The sequence below is a fragment of the Cyprinodon tularosa genome, unplaced genomic scaffold, assembly GCF_016077235.1.
Source record: "Cyprinodon tularosa strain WSP-4 unplaced genomic scaffold, ASM1607723v1 ctg455, whole genome shotgun sequence".
Lineage (NCBI taxonomy): Eukaryota > Metazoa > Chordata > Actinopteri > Cyprinodontiformes > Cyprinodontidae > Cyprinodon > Cyprinodon tularosa.
Window position 1 is genome coordinate 511,907 of NW_024039180.1, and position 19,418 is coordinate 531,324.

General features: G+C 41.6%; 1 protein-coding gene across 1 annotated transcript; it reads left to right on the forward strand.

Moving 5' to 3' along the window:
- Window positions 1–4,667: 4,667 nt before the first annotated feature.
- Window positions 4,668–16,364, forward strand: ywhaba (tyrosine 3-monooxygenase/tryptophan 5-monooxygenase activation protein, beta polypeptide a). The gene is made up of 7 exons (XM_038300755.1): window positions 4,668–4,826; window positions 10,790–10,950; window positions 11,649–11,789; window positions 14,749–14,872; window positions 15,624–15,787; window positions 15,877–15,972; window positions 16,182–16,364. The coding sequence occupies exons 2-7, from the start codon at window positions 10,798–10,800 to the stop codon at window positions 16,236–16,238; spliced, it is 735 nt and encodes a 244-aa protein (XP_038156683.1). The 5' UTR covers window positions 4,668–4,826; window positions 10,790–10,797; the 3' UTR covers window positions 16,239–16,364.
- Window positions 16,365–19,418: the final 3,054 nt, after the last annotated feature.

Sequence of the window (19,418 nt, forward strand, 5' to 3'; positions counted from 1 at the left end):
TTATTTTAAATTTACAGGTTAAATTTTTGTTGTTTCAGCTCCTTTTTCAATTAAATTTGCAGCTGTAATGCCTCTAATTTACCAAAACTCTAAGTTGTCTAAACTTGAAAAAAGGGAAAAGCTGAGTTTCCTCAGTTTCAGTCGCCGGAGTAACATACTCCACAGCTAACCTGGTCGGTAGCAGGTTTTCTTCAGTAAACTCAGAGTGCCCTCTGCCTCCGCTCTTCTCACAGCCAATCACACTGTTTCATTTCCTGATTTAGTCAGATTTTCTCATAGTTTTGTGCTTTAAAAAAACAAAACAAAGGTCTGTTAGAAACATCAGGTTTTAAAAACAAACATTGAATGTAGAGGATCTTATTAAAGAATGATGGCACTTTTTCACAGACGATTAAATATCTATAGGGAGAAGATGCTACAACTCAGTTGACAGGGCAGGAGATGACTTGTTTTTGGTTTGTTTAATATTTTTTATTGTCATTTTCATTTTATTGTCATTACACTGTCAAAAGTACAGAGCAAGGAAATTTAACCCATTCCCTTGGGGAGCAGTGGGCTGCCATCGTGGGGAACCCAGGGAGCAGTGTGGGGGTTTGGGGTCTTGCTCAGGTACCCAGAGTGGCAGTCTGGAAGCGCAATACCCTAAGGCAGCCATGCCACTTAGGGACTTGCCTAAGGACCCACACTGGCATTATGTTCTCCCCAGCTGGGATACAAGCCCCGGCTTCCTGTTTGAATTAAGGGTGACTTACGGCTTAAGCTAGCCAACCGCTAACCTCTGTATTTAACCCATCCCCTTGGGGAGCGCAATGGGGTGCCATCGTGGAGTAGCCGGGGAGCAGTGTGGGGGTTTGGGGTCTTGTTCAGGGACCCAAAGTGAACTCAATGTCTTAACCACTAGGACACCACTCCCCAAAGCAGGCATTAGCATGAAGGGTCTTGCCCAAGGGCCCACACTGGCCCAATTGCGATGCGAACCCAGGCTTCCTGTTCGTAGGACAGGTGACTTACGACTTGAACTAGCTAGTGGCCATTATTATTATGACAGAGTAATTACAGCAATATTTACAGTATGAAGAACGACTGAAATAATTTTTTAGTTTACACATATATAGATTCATTACATTACATTACATTAATTGATTCAGGAATTACTTTAGGGTTAGGATTAGGATTAAGTCGATGATTTTTTAAGACAGTCAGTAGGAAAGTTCAAAAGGTTTGTTAAAAGAAAACAAACAAAACTAAAGTGGAGCTGCTAGGGCCTGCGACTCTCGGATGCTGCAGGAGGATGGAGGGGCTGTCACGAAAGGATAATCCCGTAACATCCTTATATATACTAGTTTTACTGAATATTCAATTCAGTTAAATTATATAGCGCCAATTTACAACACATGTCATCTCACTTTACAGTTCAACCAGATCATCCAGTCAAATTGATTCAAAGTTTTCTATCTAAGGAAAACCAGCTGATTGCATCGACTCATTGACTCAAATACAATCCCTCACACTAAGCATGCTTGTAGCAACAGTGGAGAGGAAAAACTTCCTTTTAACAAGAAGAAACCTCCAGCAGAACCAGGCTCAGTGTGAGCGGCCATCTGCTGAGGCCCACTGGGGTTCAAGGAGACAGAAGCAGAGATGCAAAAAGCAGCTGTAAAAGGCGGCCCCATCCAGGAAACACACAGCCAGGCAGACGTGCTCTGAGCCATCTCCTATGTAAGAGGATGAAGAGAGCACATCCAGTCAGTCACAGTCAGAGAAACAGGACTACACTGAAAAACAGGCCGATCTCTAACATCTATAAACAAAGGTGTTGATGGCAGCAGCACAGCTTATATTTCTGTCCAGGATGAAGACACAGCAAAACCGGAACAGATGAGGCAAAGCAACCATACTATGAGAAAAAACAGAGAGAGCAGAACGTTAGAGATTGAACTAACAGATTATGCCGAATAGGAGAATAGAGATAGAATGAAGCAGAATGATGAAAAAGGGGTCCCTATGTCCTCCAGCAGTCTAAGCCTATAGCAGCAGAACTATAGAGATAGCTCAGGATAACCTGAGCCACTCTAACTAGAAGCTTTATCAAAAAGGAAAGTTTTAAGCCTAGCCTTAAAAGTAGACAGGGTGTCTGCCTCACGGACTAAAACTGGTAGTTGGTTCCACAGGAGAGGAGCCTGATAACTAAAAGATCTGCCTCCCATTCTACTTTTAGAAATTCTAGGAACCACTAATAAACCTGCAGATTGAGAGCGAAGTGCTCTGTTAGGAACATAGGGAACAATCAGATCTCTGATATCAGATGGAGCTTGGCCATTTAAGGCTTTATATGTGAGAAGGAGGATTTTAAATTCTATTCTCAATTTAACAGTAAGCCAAAGAAGAGAAGCCAGGATAGGAGAGATAGGATCTCTCCTATCCTGGCTTCTCCTCTAGAGATCTAAGGATCTCTAAGGATTAAACTAGTCCAGCCTTGAAGTAACAAATGCATGGACTTGTTTCTCAACATCAACCCTGGACAGAACATTTCTAATTTTTGCAATATTACGCAGATGAAAGAAGGAAATTCTACAAACCTTTTGAAAGACAATAACTTCTGTTTTGTCTACGTTTAGGAGCAGAAGGTGAAGAGTCATCCAGGTTTTTATGTCTTCAAGACATGGCTGTAATCTATGTAATCGGTTAGCTTCATCTGGATTTATAGACAGATATAGAGTTTAATATTAATAAACTTGAAGAGTTTATGTGAAATAATGCCATTATGTTTGGCATACACAGCTTGATGGGCTGCTGAGTGGCGCAGTGGGTAGCACTGCTGCCTTGCAGCAAGAAGGTTCTGAGTGAGGTTACTGGCCCGGCATCTTTCTGCATGAAGTTTGCAAGTTCTCCCTGAGTATGCGTGGGTTCTCTCTGGGTACTCTGGCTTCCTCCCACAGTCCAAAAAAAATTGACCGTTAGGTTGATTGGCTTCCCTAAATTCTCCTTAGGTGTGAGTGTGTGCGTGAATGGTCGTTTGTTTCTGTGTTCCCCTGCGATGGACTGGCAACCTGTCCAGGGTGGACCACACCTCTCGTCCGTAGACAGCTGGAGATAGGCGCCTGACCACTCGTGACCCCACTTGGGATTAAGCGTGCCAGATGCTTGATGATCTTGTAGCTGGATGACCATCAAAGCAATGCATCCAATGGAAGGTTTATCTTCTTTTCCTTATATCGCACTAAAAATAGTAAGTTGCTTTTAACTACATCAGCATATACGACATCAGTTTAGTAAAAACTTTGTTTAAAGGCAAAAGCTCAGTGTAATAGCAAGGCCAGCTAATGTTAGCATGGTAATAGCAAAGTGAGCTAATGTTAGGATGGTGATAGCAAAGTGAGCTAATGTTAGCATGGTAATAGCAAGGTGAGCTAATGTTAGCATGGTAATAGCAAGGCCAGCTAATGTTTGAATGGTAACAGTGAGGTCACAAATGTTAGCATGGTGATAGCAAGGTGAGCTAATGTTAGCATAATGATAGCAAGGTGAGCTAATGTTAGCATGGTGATAGCAAAATGAGCTAACGTAGCATGGTAATAGCAATGCCAGCTAATGTTTGCATGGTAACAGCAAGGTGACAAATGTTAGCATGGTAACAGCAAGGTGACAAATGTTAGCATGGTGATAGCAAGGTAAACTAATGTTAGCATGATGACAGCAAAGTGGGCTAATGTTAGCATGGTAATAGCAAGGCCAGCTAATGTTTGCACGGTAACAGCAAGGTGACAAATGTTAGCATGGTGATAGCAAGGTGAGCTAATGTTAGCATTGTGATAGCAAGGAGCGCTAATATTAAAATGGTAATAGCAACAGTGCAATATCCATTTAACCCAGATGTTTGTTTCATATACTGTATTCATATTGTAGCTAAATGTTACTTTCAGTATATTTCTGGAAGTATACCTGGCCTCTAAACAATGTGAAGGATAATAATGTGAAAAGAGTGTTGGTTTAGAAAAATATCATATACTTTTCTTTACATTTAATAAAGAAAATTCCCTTTCTACAATAATGTATATAAAAACTAGCCATCTATCTATCTATCTATCTATCTATCTATCTATCTATCTATCTATCTATCTATCTATCTATCTATCTATCTATCTATCTATCTATCTATCTATCTATCTATCTAAACCCAGGGACAGCACAGTAGATCTTAAACACAGCTGACACACCACTATACTATAAACATTTATATTTTTCTACATAAATTATTCCTATCTATCTATCTATCTATCTATCTATCTATCTATCTATCTATCTATCTATCTATCTATCTATCTATCTATCTATCTATCTATCTATTAGAATAGAAGACAAGAACATCATTTTTTGTAGAAATTTCGTGCACAGCAGCAAAGTGAAATTTTAAAACAAACAAAAAAATAACTTCATTTTTTTAACTATATATATGTATGTGTGTTCGTATATATATACATATATATATATATAAATATAAACCCACACGTCCACATCAGTGTACATGATGCTGATAGACAGCAACGGTCTCATGGTAACGGTTGCCACGGAGACTGGTGGACGTCATCCTGTAACGGTTGCCATGGACCTCCTGACGTCAAAGCCCCTTGCACTATGGCAAGGAAACCCCCTGGCGCCGTTGCCACGGATACTGGCGGGGGGAGGGGTGGGGTTTAGAGGAAGCGGAAGTGTCAGAGCAGGCGGAAGTGGTACTGCCCTGAATATCCCGAGCAGCGAGCGGAGGACGGCTTGAGATACTCCCATCGTTAAGAGAAGAAAATCCGGATCCTTGATTCGCTCTAAATGTGAGTCCGCAGATGTTTTCATCCATCGATGTCTGATGTTCGGGTCGAGCAGAGTTTTGACGGTGAAGCGGCAGTCGAACCGGGGGTCCCGCGGTCTGCCTCTGCGGCGGAAGATGCCTATTGTGGTTTGGGGCTGGGTGCGGGAATTTAGGCCAGAGAATATGAGCAGAAAATGAGAAATGTCCGAAAAAAAGCATTGAAAACGTTATCAGGTGCTGCCGGGAGGCGCCTATAATCGTAATGGTTGAAGCCTGAAGCACAGGCCCGGTTCAATGCGAGCCGCTCACCGTGTGGGGAGGAGGGAGAAGCTGGCTCTGGCCATTTTGACAGCTTAGCAGCGGCCGAGCCGCGGCCACTCTGCAGCCCGGACCGTTTAGCAGCCGATGCTGAGGAGGCCGCTTTTTCTACTGGATGCGTTCAGCTCCAGCCATCTAAAGAAGCCTCGGTCCCAAACCGCTGGATTTAGGGAGGAGTGACTGGGCGCGGATGTGGAGCTCCGTCATGGCGCAGTGAAAGCAGCTCCGCTAACACACCCTCCATGTTCCCCGGGAGTTCCCACTTCATATGCGACCCAAATACACAGTTTATGGAACTACAAACTCAAATGAATCTCGAAGAATCGCTAAATTGGCCAAAGATGGGGGAAGTGGGCCTTCGCGCTGCGCTCGGTCAGCTGCTCCCACTGCTAGAAGCTAAGCTAACAGGCGCTAATCTATCTCTCCATCTTAAAATTCCGCAGGGGAATGCGACAAGGAGGGCGTAGCTGTTAGCACGCCGAGTCAGCCGGGGGAGCGGGCCGCCCCCCACACCCTGGCTGTTAGGCCCTCTATGGCCGCTCCTCCGCTTGGAGAAGCTGCCTTATCGGGGTTTCTCTTCATTTTTATCGGTCTAAAGTTGTTTAAGCCCGGTGGTTGGATAACCGCCTGGCACGTGCTGGGGGGTGGGGGGATGACCGGAGCCGGTTGGATCGATGCGGTTCGATCCGCGCGCGTCTAAGGCCGTCTGTTTCAAACAGAACCGGGACCAGAGGCACGAGCTCTGATTTAAGCTAAGCTAATTTTAGCAGGAAGGTGAAAAACCATGTCATCATCATCACTACCTGCTTTTTAATGGGCTTTAATCTCAATCAGTCTCATTTGGTCAGAAATATCACACCTAATATAGATTCTAACAATAAACAGAGCAACCATGTTTGTTCTTCATCGTTATTTCAGGCTGATTTATTTTTAAAAGATTAAATTAAGGTTCTTTTGATCTCTTTTAGACATTAGTTGTTATTAAACTGACAGGATTCCTCACTAGAAGCAGATTTGAGTTTTGGGTCATGTTTTTCTTTTATAATGTATCTATGTACATTATAGAAAGAAATAAGTGCAATTTCCAGTGAACAATCAGTTTCAACAAAATAATAGATAAAAAAACAACTGAGTAAAAGTAAAGAATAGTGATTGAGTAAAGCTACACATAGAAGCATGTAAAGGGATTTTATTTTATAAATACTTTGAATTTAGAGCATAAATATAAAGTTTTAACAGCCTTTTTGTTATTGAAGGAGGACAATAGCAATGTGTGATAGTCTTTTAGTATAGATACACAGATCTGTGATGTCACATCCTGTCAGGAATGTTATTAAAGCTCCATGCAGGCAGTAATCTGCCACTGATGAGCAGAATTAGTTTTTTTAATTTGTACTTTTAGTGTCTGCTGGTTTTAGTTCTGTCTTTTGGAAACTAATGGGATGCCACTCGATATGAGCAGGTGATTGATTTGTACTTTTTACTCTTGGTTCAGCTCCCAGCGTGTCTCCCTGCTTCAGGGCTGGTAATAACTTCTACATGGAAAAGTGGGCGACAGTCATTAGTTACTGACGGGTAAAGATGCTCCGCCAGGACGTCTGCTGGAGCTGCCAGAAAACTTTATTGATATTGATATTAGGGCTGCAACTAACGATTATTTTAAGAATCGATGAATCGGACGATTATTTTTTCGATTAATCGATGAATCGGACAAAAAATATTTTTTATATTAACCTCTTTATTCCAAAATAAACATTTTAGACAGAACAAACAAGCACACAAGTACAGGTTGCTCATTAACTGTACTGGTGCAATATGAAAAATAAATGTTTGTGTTAAAACTACGCAAACTTACATGAGAAATGTAGCTGTACATCCACAAAATATAGGCTACTTTGTTTCATAAAGCGCAAAAAAAAAGACATTTTTGTTTTAAAAGCCCCTAAGGGGTTCAAACAATAGCCCCCCCCCATTTCAACAAATGAGTTTTTTTTAGACTAGAAGAGTTCTGCCTTTTAAGACAGGAAAGTATAGCAGTTAAAGTTGCTACTTGAGAAAATACTTAACCATAGAGATAAAAATAGCCCTGTGATTCAAATTATAAATTGTATTTGGAATAAAAATGAGAGAACTAGGGGTGCTAAAAAACACATCCTCCAAAGACAGATATTTACATGGGAATGTGGCAGATAATTAATTGACATATTACTGATCTTGCTGGGTTTTATTCTGCTTTACTTCCATAAATTGCAGGATCTTCTTTACTTTATCTTCGCCAGAAGATTTAAACTTTAAAAGCCTTGCCCTCATAATTTGCAAGTTAATTTATTTATAAAGTAAATGTAAACGCTGCTTAAGCTAATTCAAATGAAATTAAAAGTAAAATAAGTAGCCAACCTTATCACTGTCTGTAACCTACTAACACGGTAAGGAAAGCATCAGATGAGCAACCTGAGAAACGAACGTTACGTTTCCCCACTTTAAAACCAAACAAACATGGTGGTTCCGTGCCATGTTAATTTCTTTTGAAAAAAGTTGCATGTTATCACTTTTTTCGCTTTACAAAGCGCAGGCTATTTTAATTATTGTGATCAATTTGCGCCGTCAATCCCGGTGCATGTGCGCTTCATTTGCAGTCTGGACGCTGAGGCTCCGACTGCAGCTGAGAGGGACTCCTGCGGGAGCGGGGGGAGGCGCCCCACGGCAGAGTAGGAACGATACATGCTTTCACGTAAGAGTCTCCAAAAGCCGCCAGTGACACCGAAAAAAGTCGCCAGATTTGTCGCTAGTCGCTTTTTTGAAAAATAGTGGCTGGAGGGGTCTGAAAAGTCGCTGAGTTGGCAACACTGCAGCTGCGGCGCTGGCTCGCTCTGCCGTATTTTTTTTTCTTCCTCTTTCAGTCAAGAGGCAGTGATGACGGCGCGGCGGATGACGCAATAATCGCGCGACACAACTCATCGATGATGAAATTCGTTGCCAACGCTTTTAAAAGTCGATTTTTATCGATTTTATCGATTCGTTGTTGCAGCCCTAATTGATATTGATAACAAAATGATCAAGGTCATTTAGGCAGGAAGTACAAACTGTTCAGGTTGATTGATGAGCTGGAAATATATACCTATTGATCAGATTTAAAAAATGTTTTTAACAATACTTTGATTTGGAGAAAAAAATGTAGGTGCTTTCAAGTGATGTGCCACAAGATCATTACTAATGTAACTTCATTTTGTGCTAAAATTTATCAGGGTTTCCACGTGATTAAAAATTATTATTTTTTTTTTTTCTTGAGGCCAATTGGAATTAAGATTAAATAAATGTGATTATGGTGGCATTTAAAATGCTTTATTAAAAACACTTTCGTCAGATATTTTATATCGGATATAACTGGTTCTGCATATTTGCACGCAACTGCTTCCGGTTGATCGTAAAGCTGTATATTCGGAAAAGAAGCTCGAGGTGGAGAAAAGGCTAGAAATTGGGGGGAAAATGCAACTTTCAACCAAAGTGGATGGAAAACGAGGAAGTCGGGACATGGCTGCGGCCAGTCGATGACATAGGATTTGGCCGTGTTATATTTAGATATATGAGGGAGAGTTATGAGTACTGCTTAATGGCATTAAAATTATTTCCAAGAGCATTAAATGAGCGTTAAAAAGCATTAAATTGGAGTAACTTATTCCTGTTTGCCCAGTCGGCCTCAGCAGATGGCCGCTCACTCTTAGCCTGGTTCTGCTCCCTGTTAAAAGGGAGTTTTTCCTCTCCACTGTCGCTACAAGCATGCTTAGTGTGAGGGATTTCCTTCCAGTCAATGAGTCGATGCAATCAACTGGTTTTCCTTAGATAGAAAACTATGAATCAATGTTTCTGGATGATCTGGTGAACTGGAAAGCACCTTGAGATGACGTGTTGTGAATTGGTGCTATAGAAATAAACTGAATAGAATTGTATGAGCCTTGTTTGTTATATTGAGCTTAAAGTAGCATCTTGCTCAATTAAACCACTTGGGAGACCGCAGCTAATATAATGATTGGATAAACGCCAGGCTGCAGTTAATGAATATTGATAATAAACATTTTTCTAATCTAAAATGAAAATTTAAAGTCCCGTAATAAACCAAAGTTCTTCTCTTTACAGATATTTAGAGCTCAGTTTAAATTTGTGTTATTTTGAGCAAATTATGAGAATTCGATGTTAATTTATTTAATAAAATGATGAATAAAAAATTAGTCATTCAAAAATAAAATTGATGGACAAAGTTTTTTTTTTTTTTTTATCCTGAATATAAATGTCTATTTGTCCAGTTTAAAGTCAGTAAACTTCATCTAATGCTTTGATTCCACTGACTAAAATAGTGTAGAATAATTTCAATGATTGGTTAATATAATAATCCATCTGATTGTTTCAGGCCCGGTGATATAAGGCACGCCTTCGCCCCATTCCTTATCAAATATCCCCGACATTCAGAGAAAGTGGGTCTGGACTGACCTGTTATTCCAGGAAGCTGGAGGTGAAAACCAGCAGGCATTCCAGTCCTTTGTTCCTGACATTACGATCATTTTAGAGCAGTAAACTTTCTCACACGGTAGCTTGGCATTAAACCAAACATCTGTTCCAACCCTGCACCTTATTGGCATGGGTTTTATTTTTATTTAGCAGCGGCTAAAAGCACAAATCTGATAAGTTAGATTCAGTAGTTTTGACAGTCCTGACGTCTGTTTTGTTACTTTTATCTTATTTTAGGACCTGTTCGCATTTTGTTAACAGAACAACTTGACTCCGAAAACCAAACTGTACAGATTGCAGATGGGAAAAATGGAATGATTGATCTGCGAAACGCCACCTGGTGGGGTGATTAATGTCTGCACATTTTGACACAAAACTTGACGGCCATTTTGATCCGATGATTTACAGCACACCGCATTGATCTCCCTTTATTCCAAGAAAGTATAAGAAAGCAACAATCCACTAGACTCTGTTTCCAAGTCTGGAGACATTTTGCTTCAAATTCAGGATGCTTTTTCAATGTCAGGAATAACGTTGAGTTTGAGGTTATTTCTGACATTTTGCATTGAATGGATGGGAAGCAAACGTCTTCTAACTTGGAAAAAAAGTCTAGTTGATTATTTGTTTTCTTTTTTGGAAACTCCATGACCTGGATGACTGAGAATCTTTTCCAGCATATTGATCTCCATTTAGTCGCCTTAGTGTGACTGCAGAAACATGCTGAGAAGCTTAGAGCGCGCTGTGAAGGAGTTTACCGCCTCCTCCTGTTCCTGATGTTTAACCAGTAGCCATGGAAACCAAACCATCTAAAACCAGCTGTAAACAGCAGAAGAACTGCAGACCTTACAGTTAAATGACTGTAAATGGAATACTCCAGCAGCAGAGGAGTTATCCTGGTCAGAACCTTCATGACGGTTGAAGGGATGAAGGAAGATACCATGTTTGTCTCACGTTGAGGTTTTTATCCGAATAATAAAGCCAGTTGTTGGGCAGAGCAGATCTTCTCCTCCCTACTTGGGTTTGGAGCCTCAAGATTTCTTCTGTGATGTTTGTCTATATGTATATATATTTTTTCTCTTTTTTCTATGAAGATTTTTTATTTTTCTTTCTGAAATTCTTTTTGTTTAATCGAACATTTCTGTGTTCTGTGCTTTTGTTTTGCAGCCTAAAAGATGGATAAGAACGACCTGGTGCAAAAAGCCAAGCTGGCAGAGCAGGCCGAGCGCTACGACGACATGGCGGCTGCCATGAAGGCTGTGACGGAGCAGGGCCAGGAGCTCAGCAACGAGGAGCGCAACCTGCTCTCTGTCGCCTATAAGAACGTGGTACGGCGACAAGCTTCTCAGCCGCTGCAGCTCCAGACAGCAGCTCCTTCCACAGTGGAAGTCCAGGATGTTTTTATTGAGGCGTTCCTCCTCTGAAGTTAATCAGAGATGGAAGCAGGGTTGTTCTGTCTTCTTATGAGTCATTAGCTCTGCTCACATGAACCACACCCGTTTCCATCATGGCAGTTCTTGCTCTGTTTTGCTGCATGGTGGCCCCCTAGTTTAATCAGCAAGTCTGAAATAAACAGCGAGTGGTCGCTTTCAGGGGGGGGGATTTGGTTGACCGTTTTCCTCTAATAGTCTCCAATAAGAACTGAGCTCCGTGGTAACAAACCAACTATTCAGTCAGTCCCAGTGGGCGTGTATCCCTTTAGTCAGATCGCCATACGCTTCAAAAACACAAGTAATTCAATAGTTTTTCTGTACATGACTAAAGGGATACACGCTGCTCGTTTTCGTACAAAACTAAAGGGCTGACTGGTGGTTTAGTTGAACTACTGCCACCTACTGGTGGAGGAGCAAAGCTTGTCCTTAATCCCAGTGTCCTGATTGGCCCCCAGCTGCTCCGTCAGCTTTAGTCACTCAGTGTTGGAGATTTAAATCATTTTGTGCTTTTAAAGTACAAAGTTCTGCTTTATTTTGCAGAAAAACATCTAGAAGTTTCCATTTTATAAAGTTATTCTTTTTTGTGCTCTCAGGTGGGGGCCCGCCGCTCATCCTGGCGCGTCATTTCCAGCATCGAGCAGAAGACGGAGGGCAACGAGAAGAAACAGCAGATGGCCCGGGACTATCGCGTGAAGATCGAGGGGGAGCTCCAAGAGATCTGCCACGACGTGCTGGTATGACCCGCTGGTTCCAGTGACCAAGATGTTTAGCTTATTAACTTAGAATGTAGAATAAAAAACATGGCGATTTACATCTTTCCAACTGATCTAGAAGAAACTTTGGGGGGAAAAACCCCCCGAATAATTTGATTTTTGAAGCTTTTTAGCATCTCTTGGTCATTTAGGAAGGAGGTTGGAGATTACAGTAGGAGCCGTTTAAAATTTGGCGGGGCCCCTTCAATTCCTTTTTAAACATCAATCTTTGTATTAAAATATTTAGGGATGCACGATATAATCGGCCCCCTATCGGTATCGGCCTTAAAACTGAATATCGGACATCGGCCACCCCACCGATATTTAACCCGATATTGGATCAGCTTCTGAGTTTCTAAAGTCTAAAAAACAAAACCAATAAATACTACTTTTTCTTCCTAAAAACTTCTTTTTTACAGACTTAAAAACTTCTAAAGACGAGGGAAAAAAATATTGATACATTAAAATATCCCAATATCTTCATATGCTGATTTATTGCCATTTAAAAACACCATATCAATCTCTTTTACTAATGAAATATTGCTATATGTCATCGTTATGCTACGAAATCCCCCGAAAATTCACCAAATTTTTCCATATTTTTATATGTTGATATATTGACGCGGTATCGATCTATTTTACTAACAAAATCTCACAAGAATTTGCAAAATATCACGAGAGTTTGTAACAGAACGATGAAATCTCACGAGATTTTGAAAGTAAAATAGATCGATACCGCGTTTTTAAAAATCACTTTGATATCAGCATATGAAAATATATTTGAGTTTATTATTTTTCAAAGTGTCAGAAATGGATAACAACGCTGCTATTTTCAATGACTACTTATTTTTGTCCAGCTTTAACATCGATATCGATATCGGTTATCGGCTACATGAGTTTTAAAATATCGGATATCGGCGAAAATCCCAATATCGTGCATCACTAAAAATATTCTTTCTGTCATGATTTGTGGACATTAACGTCTAAAGAGAAGCGCCATCTCCTGGTCAGAGCCTGTAATTCAGTGAGGGGGCGGAGTCAGAGACCAGTGAGTGGAAGTTTGGGGGATTATGCTGGGAGTGGCAGGGAAGTGGGCTGCCGTTCAGTTGGCGTTTGACTTGGATCATTTTGAATAGCTGCTACTGGGTGAAGATTTAAAGTTTAAATGGAGAAAATGAGAATTATATGCAAAAATTAAATCTAATAACACAATCCTACAAATGAATTAAAGCTATTACGGCACATGGCTGGGTCTGTGAAAGCTGGAGATTTAATGTCTAACACCGATTAATTTGAGCAAGTAAACAGGATTACTAACTGATTTATTTTAAATAGATCATGGAAATTTTTCTCTTCTTTTAAACAGAAACCGTATTTTATTAGAAAACTGTATTTTCATATATTAACCTTTGTGTATTTAAACGCTTTAATGATGAAAATGATTTTTGAACTTGCAAAGAAAGCCTCATATAAAGATGTCATGCTTGTTCAAAAACGGGTTTGATTTAATTCGTTTGTCTCTAAAAAAAAAGTCATCAACTGGCTCTGCTTGGATCGGCCTTCCCTCTAAATTTGAGACCAACTCTATCTGCAGTGTGAAAAACGGACCTGTTCCCTCTAAGAATGCAGGCATTAAGGGGTTAACGGTCACCTGCTGAGCTTTGAGGGCCGGGACCCTCGGAGGAACCGTCCTCTGCGTCGCATCCAGAGAGCAGAATCTGCTGAAGGTCAAAAAAGACAGAAGTATTTCAGAGCAGACGGCTAATAATATCCTCAAGGTCAAAGGATGCAGCGCTGCAGGAGCGGAGGGAGGAGAGGAACGAGGCTGAGGAGGAGGAGCAGGAGGAGGAGGAGCCTTCACCGTGCTAGCAGACAGCTGATGGTTCCTTTTCTAACTGGAGCATCAAAGCCCCAGAAACCGGAACAGTTTTGGACTCTGGCAGGATCTGATTTCTGGAAAAGCAGGATTTTCTGTTCCTCCGATGTCCTCCTCAGGCTCCTGTAGCTCGATGACATCAGTCGCCCTTTAATTTAAGCAGCTGAGCTTAAATGATCTAATTTCTCCCATCCAGCCGATGCTGGGATTGTTTTAACCAGTAAATCATGATTAACTTTTCCTCACCGCCTCCAAGCACACAAAGAAGGGAGGCGACTTCACTTCTACTGAGCATGGAGATTTAAAATGTGCAGAAATCCCATATTAAGACGTTTAAACTAAGGATTGTTTTTTTAGATCGATTAATCTGACGATTACAAGGAAATTAAATTTATATATTTTAATATAAATTCAATTCAGTTTATTTCTATAGCTCCAATTCACAACATATTTCATCTCAAGGCACTTTCCAGTTCATCAGATTGATTCAAAGTTTTCTATCTAAGGAAAACCAGCTGATTGCATCGACTCATTGACTCTTCAGCAATCCCTCACACTACGTATGCTTTGTGGCCATCAAAATGCTTCAGTGTTATTCGGTGGGTTAAATGGCAGAATTTGGAGCCGCTGACACCAAAGGTTCAAAGCCCCACAGCTCTGGACCTGTTGTAGGTAGAGGTGTGAAATGTGCTGCTTTAGTGGTTGACATGATGTAGAACAAATGTAACACAATGATAAATGCCTATTCGCAAGCAATGGGGTTAAATAAAAGATCTATTGTTTTTAAAAAGGAAAAAAACTTTGAGTCGTGTTTGAACTGATGCAGTTTATGCTGTTTTAGTCGCATTATTTTGTTTATATTTATAAACTAGAAGGTGTCAGCTTTCAAAGGATGTTCACACATGTAATTTGGGCTTACAGTTGATCAGTTATTTTCCATTTGGGGATGAGAATAGGCGAGGATTATCCCAAATCAGAATTAAGAGTGTCGATGGCTAATCAGTGTTTAGTTTCTGCTGATCTGGGATGGCTTCTGATTTTCTGTTTCTCTTCTGTTTGTTCCAGAACCTTCTCGACAAATTCCTCATCCTCAACGCATCTCAGGCAGAGAGCAAGGTGTTCTACCTCAAAATGAAAGGAGACTACTTCAGATACCTGTCAGAGGTGGCCTCTGGGGACTCCAAGAAGGGTGAGGATCCGCCAGGAAGCGCTTTCTGGGTCTGGCTCCTTCTCGCTCGCTGGCGCCGCCCTCCTGCTGAAACTGCTTCTGGTTTTTAGTATCCAAACGTCGCTCGTTGTTTGTTCCAAAATTAAGAAAATGCTTCATATTCGAAGAAAGATGTTTTTAGAATAAACTTAAACATTCAGTTGTTTATAATCTAAATTTCAGGTTTTATTTTCTCCCTTTTTTTGTGTGCGACGAAGTTTTCTGGATGAAATTCTTTTCAGATATCTCGCTCTATTCGGACCAATGGGGACACTGTTGCTAAGGTCCACGCAGAGTAGACCCATTTCTATTGGATTAAACAAAAAAAGGTCCTTTCAGAGCAAAATTAATGCATAAAAAAAATTAAACATTAGGAAAAAAATTCTTAAATGTTAGATAAACTTTCCCATAAAACAAACATTTTTTGGAAGTGGATCAGATCAAATTCAGCCTCAAAGTTTGAACCGTTTCCTGTTTCCAAAGTTGAATGTTTTCCTGTAAATGGTGGCAGAAAGTCTTTATTATTCATCCTCTTCGGCTCATGGCGTCTTTAGCGTGTGGCGGCGTTAATTGGACGCCTCAGACGGCTTCCTCTGATTGGCAGAATCTGATCCATGTTCCGTCCTTCCGACCCAGGAGCAACAGATGGCTCCTGTGTGAGCGCGCGGTTAACGGCGTTCAGTTAAAACGTTTCTGGCTGTTTGACCGCTGGCCTTTCTGTGTTCTGTTAAAGAAACGGTGGATAACTCTCAGAAGGCCTACCAGGACGCCTTCGACATCAGCAAGAAGGACATGCAGCCCACGCACCCCATCCGGCTGGGCCTGGCCCTCAACTTCTCCGTCTTCTACTACGAAATCCTCAACTCGCCCGAGCAGGCCTGCTCTCTGGCCAAGCAGGTGAGTCCTGCCGCCGCAGCGGGAGCCCTTAGAAGCGGCTTCTGACGGAGGCGGAGCCCAGACTAACGCTGACCTGCTTCTCCCCGCAGGCCTTCGATGAGGCGATCGCTGAGCTCGACACCTTGAACGAGGACTCCTACAAAGACAGCACGCTGATCATGCAGCTACTAAGGGACAACCTGACTGTAAGTATAGCAGCAGAAACAGGCGGGGTGGGGCCCAGGTTAAAGTCCAGCAGAGGGTCCTGGTCCGTCTGATGGGCTCCAGGTTGTTGTGAAACTGATTTTATTCATGAAAATCAATGAAATCATTTTAGAATTATAATAGTGAGAATTTTCCCTTTTTGAACGATGGTTTCAGTGAATCGCCTAATGAAAGGCTCTTTGCTTTGCAGCTGTGGACATCAGAAAACCAGGGAGACGAGGGTGAAGCCGGCGATGGAGAAAACTAGAGCGCTCTTCACTGTTAACCCCCCCACACACACACTCTTCCTCCTCCTCCTCTTCCTCTCTCGGTACCTACGCGGCGTTCATTACCTCGTCCATCGCTCCCAGCCCGACCTCCGTTCTGTATAACCAACAGCATGAATAGCACCCGACCCCCACCTTACTGAGGGATCACCCCCTCCCCCACACACCCCCCCCTTTCCATCATGGCACTCCAGCGCGCCCCGGCGGTCTGAAACCTCATCTAGCACGCAGACGAGGTTTGCTCCCAAATCATCCTGCGTTCTCCTGTTTCTCCCTTCCTGGTTAATCCCCCCCCCCCACCCCTCCCTCCCTCCTAACAGCTCAGTATGCCCCCCCCCACGCCCCTGTCCTAGTTAAAGCGTTTCTCTAGTCGTCCGTTCCTCCTCTGTTCGGCTTTCATAGTGTTCTGGCAAACATGGCTGGTTTTATTCCACTTTAAACAAACAAAGGTTATTAAACTGTCCGTTTATTTTCAACCAACGCTGTGATGCTCCGTTTGTCCTCCAGACCCATGGGGGGGTGGGGTGGGGGGGGGTGTTTCTGCTGGGGTTCATACAGAAGGCTCCTCCATTCAAGGCCGTATTGTGACACTGACTAAATAAACAACCTGCTGGGTGTTTTTAGGTTTTTCCGCACTGGGACCCATTTGACTCCTCACTTGTTTTGAACTGGGAGGCCAGTGGGGGGCGCTCCAGGCCCCGCTGGCCTCTCCCTGCCGCCCACCGCCTCTTTCGCTCTTCTTGGTTGATTTTTTATTTTATTTTTTTCCTGGGTGTATTTGATTCTGTAACCAATCAGTTCGTTCTGTTTCTGAAAACTGTAAAATTGTAAAACATGTTTAGAGCGTAGCTGTAAACTTTTTTTTTTTTTCTTTTTTTTTGAGAACCCCCCCCCCCTCCCCTGAAGCCGTTACAGTCAACTGCTGTTTTTTGCCCCCCCTCCCCCACCGGCTTCTGCCCTGGAAGGCAGGTTGAGGCAGATCTTGTGTTGCCGCTCAGAGACGCTCGTGTGCAGCCGCAGCGTTCGGCTTCTATTTTAGTCGCTCAGACGGAGGCTATGATTAAACCTTTCCTCCTCCTCTGGAACAAAGGCGGCTCAGTCGGCGCAGCAGAAGCCCCCACAGGTCCGTACATTTAAGGAGCCAAATCACAGCCGATCAGCCAATCGAGGAAATGAGAACCTGTAGTTTGGATTATGGTTTTTTAGAAAAATGTGCAGATCAGTCGAGGCTTGTTAAGAGCTGCGCCAAAAAACTAAATAAAAAAATCCAATTGAACGTAGTAAAACCGTCTTTGTTCGACTCAACATCCCACCGACGACACACCGAAACGGCTAAAATCCATGCAGCTTTTTCCCGCTCAGTGTCACAATAACCTTGTCTTAAACATGACATTCCACTTTAGATGTAGAAGGGACTTTTCGTTTCCTGGGGATAAATATTTTCATGCACTGACATTTAAAAAGTAGAAAAAGATTAAACAAAAAAAAAAAAAACTCATCCTCCCTGCTGCTCTTTTTTTCTTTTTTTTTTTTTTTTTCTTTAGCTGAACAAACACAGTTCTTCTTCTTGGCTTTCTAAGGAAAAATCGGATCCCCTGCAGTAGTGAATGTGGCACCAAGCCTGTCTGTATATCTGGTATCTGGAATCATTTTGTTTTTACTGACCAGTATTCTGCTTAAAATAAAACAAAAATCAACCCAAAAAAACAACAACAAAAGTGCTTCTGTGACGGTTCTTCTTGCTTCGCTGCACGTGGTTGTGAAACTTTTAGGTTTAGCTTTAAATACACAAATAAAAAAAAAAACAAGAAAAAAAACACCAAAATGTTTAAAAGCAAATAAAAAATGGCTTCCTTCACTCTGGTTCTGACATGGAAGATTTGTTTGTCTTTTCAAAGAAAAATCCAGCTCTAGTTTCACCGTACATGTTATAAACGGGACAAATTGTAAAAGATGATTTAAAGTGAAATAAAGTTTTATCAGTTCCCAATCAGCCTGCCAGCCTGGTCCTGCTGTCTTTTCTCACTTCCTGTCTGTTCCCGCTCCGAAGGGGGACAAACCGAGGAGCGTCCAGGACTGTGGACACATCGGCTCTCAGTGAAGCTTTAAAGACGGGTTCTTCAGGAACCATACCTATAGTCAATACGCATGTGCAAGACGTCAGATTTGTGTTTATCCGTTTAGTTTTGTGCAAAAAAAAAACTAATCTACCTTGATGCACATTTATCCCTTAAATCAGGTCAGGTCGCATAAAAGTAAGTCATTAAATCCTTTTTTTGTACATAACTAAAGAGATACACACCTGTTCAGGTAGTTTAAAGTTTATTTTTCATACCAAACTAAAGAGATAAACTGGTATTGACTATGGGTATGCTGGTCTGACCGGGGATCGTTTAAAGATGAGTGGCACCTAAAACTTTCATCATTTCAGGATCTTTTTTTTTTTTTTTCCTCCATGTCAATATTTTTATACAAGCTTGTAACCAGTTTTTTTTTTTTCATAAATCAGACTCTAAAGGGGCAGAAATTATACAGGTGCTGGTCATAAAATTAGAATATCATGAAAAAGTAGATTGATTTCAGTAATTCCATTTAAAAAGTGAAACTTGTATATTATATTCATACATTACATACAAACTCATATATTTCAGATGTTTATTTTGTTTAATTTTGATGATTACAAATGACAACAAATGAAAATCTCAAATTCATCATATCAGAAAATTAGAATATTGTGAAAAGGTTCAAAATTGATGGCCCCTGGTGCCACACTCTAATCAGCTAATTAACTCAAACCACCTGCAAAAGCCTTTAAATGGTCTTTCAGTCTAGTTCTATAGGCTACACAATCATGGGGAAGACTGCTGACTTGACAGTTGTCCAAAAGACGACCATCGACACCTTGCACAAGGAGGGCAAGACACAAAAGGTCATCGCTAAAGAGGCTGGCTGTTCACAGAGCTCAGTGTCCAAGCACATTAATAGAGAGGCGAAGGGAAGGAAAAGATGTGGTCGAAAAAAGTGTACGAGCAAGAGAGATAACCGCACCCTGGAGAGGATTGTGAAACAAAACCCATTCAAAAATGTGGGGGAGATTCACAAAGAGTGGACTGCAGCTGGAGTGAGTGCTTCAAGAACCACCACACACAGACGTATGAAAG

Bases quoted from the DNA above. Each gene is read 5' to 3' on its own strand.
- ywhaba (XM_038300755.1), top strand. From the start codon at position 10,798: ATGGATAAGAACGACCTGGTGCAAAAAGCCAAGCTGGCAGAGCAGGCC. The intron at 11,790-14,748 runs GTATGACCCGCT...TGTTTGTTCCAG, and splicing joins AGATCTGCCACGACGTGCTG to AACCTTCTCGACAAATTCCT. The intron at 15,788-15,876 runs GTGAGTCCTGCC...TTCTCCCCGCAG, and splicing joins CCTGCTCTCTGGCCAAGCAG to GCCTTCGATGAGGCGATCGC.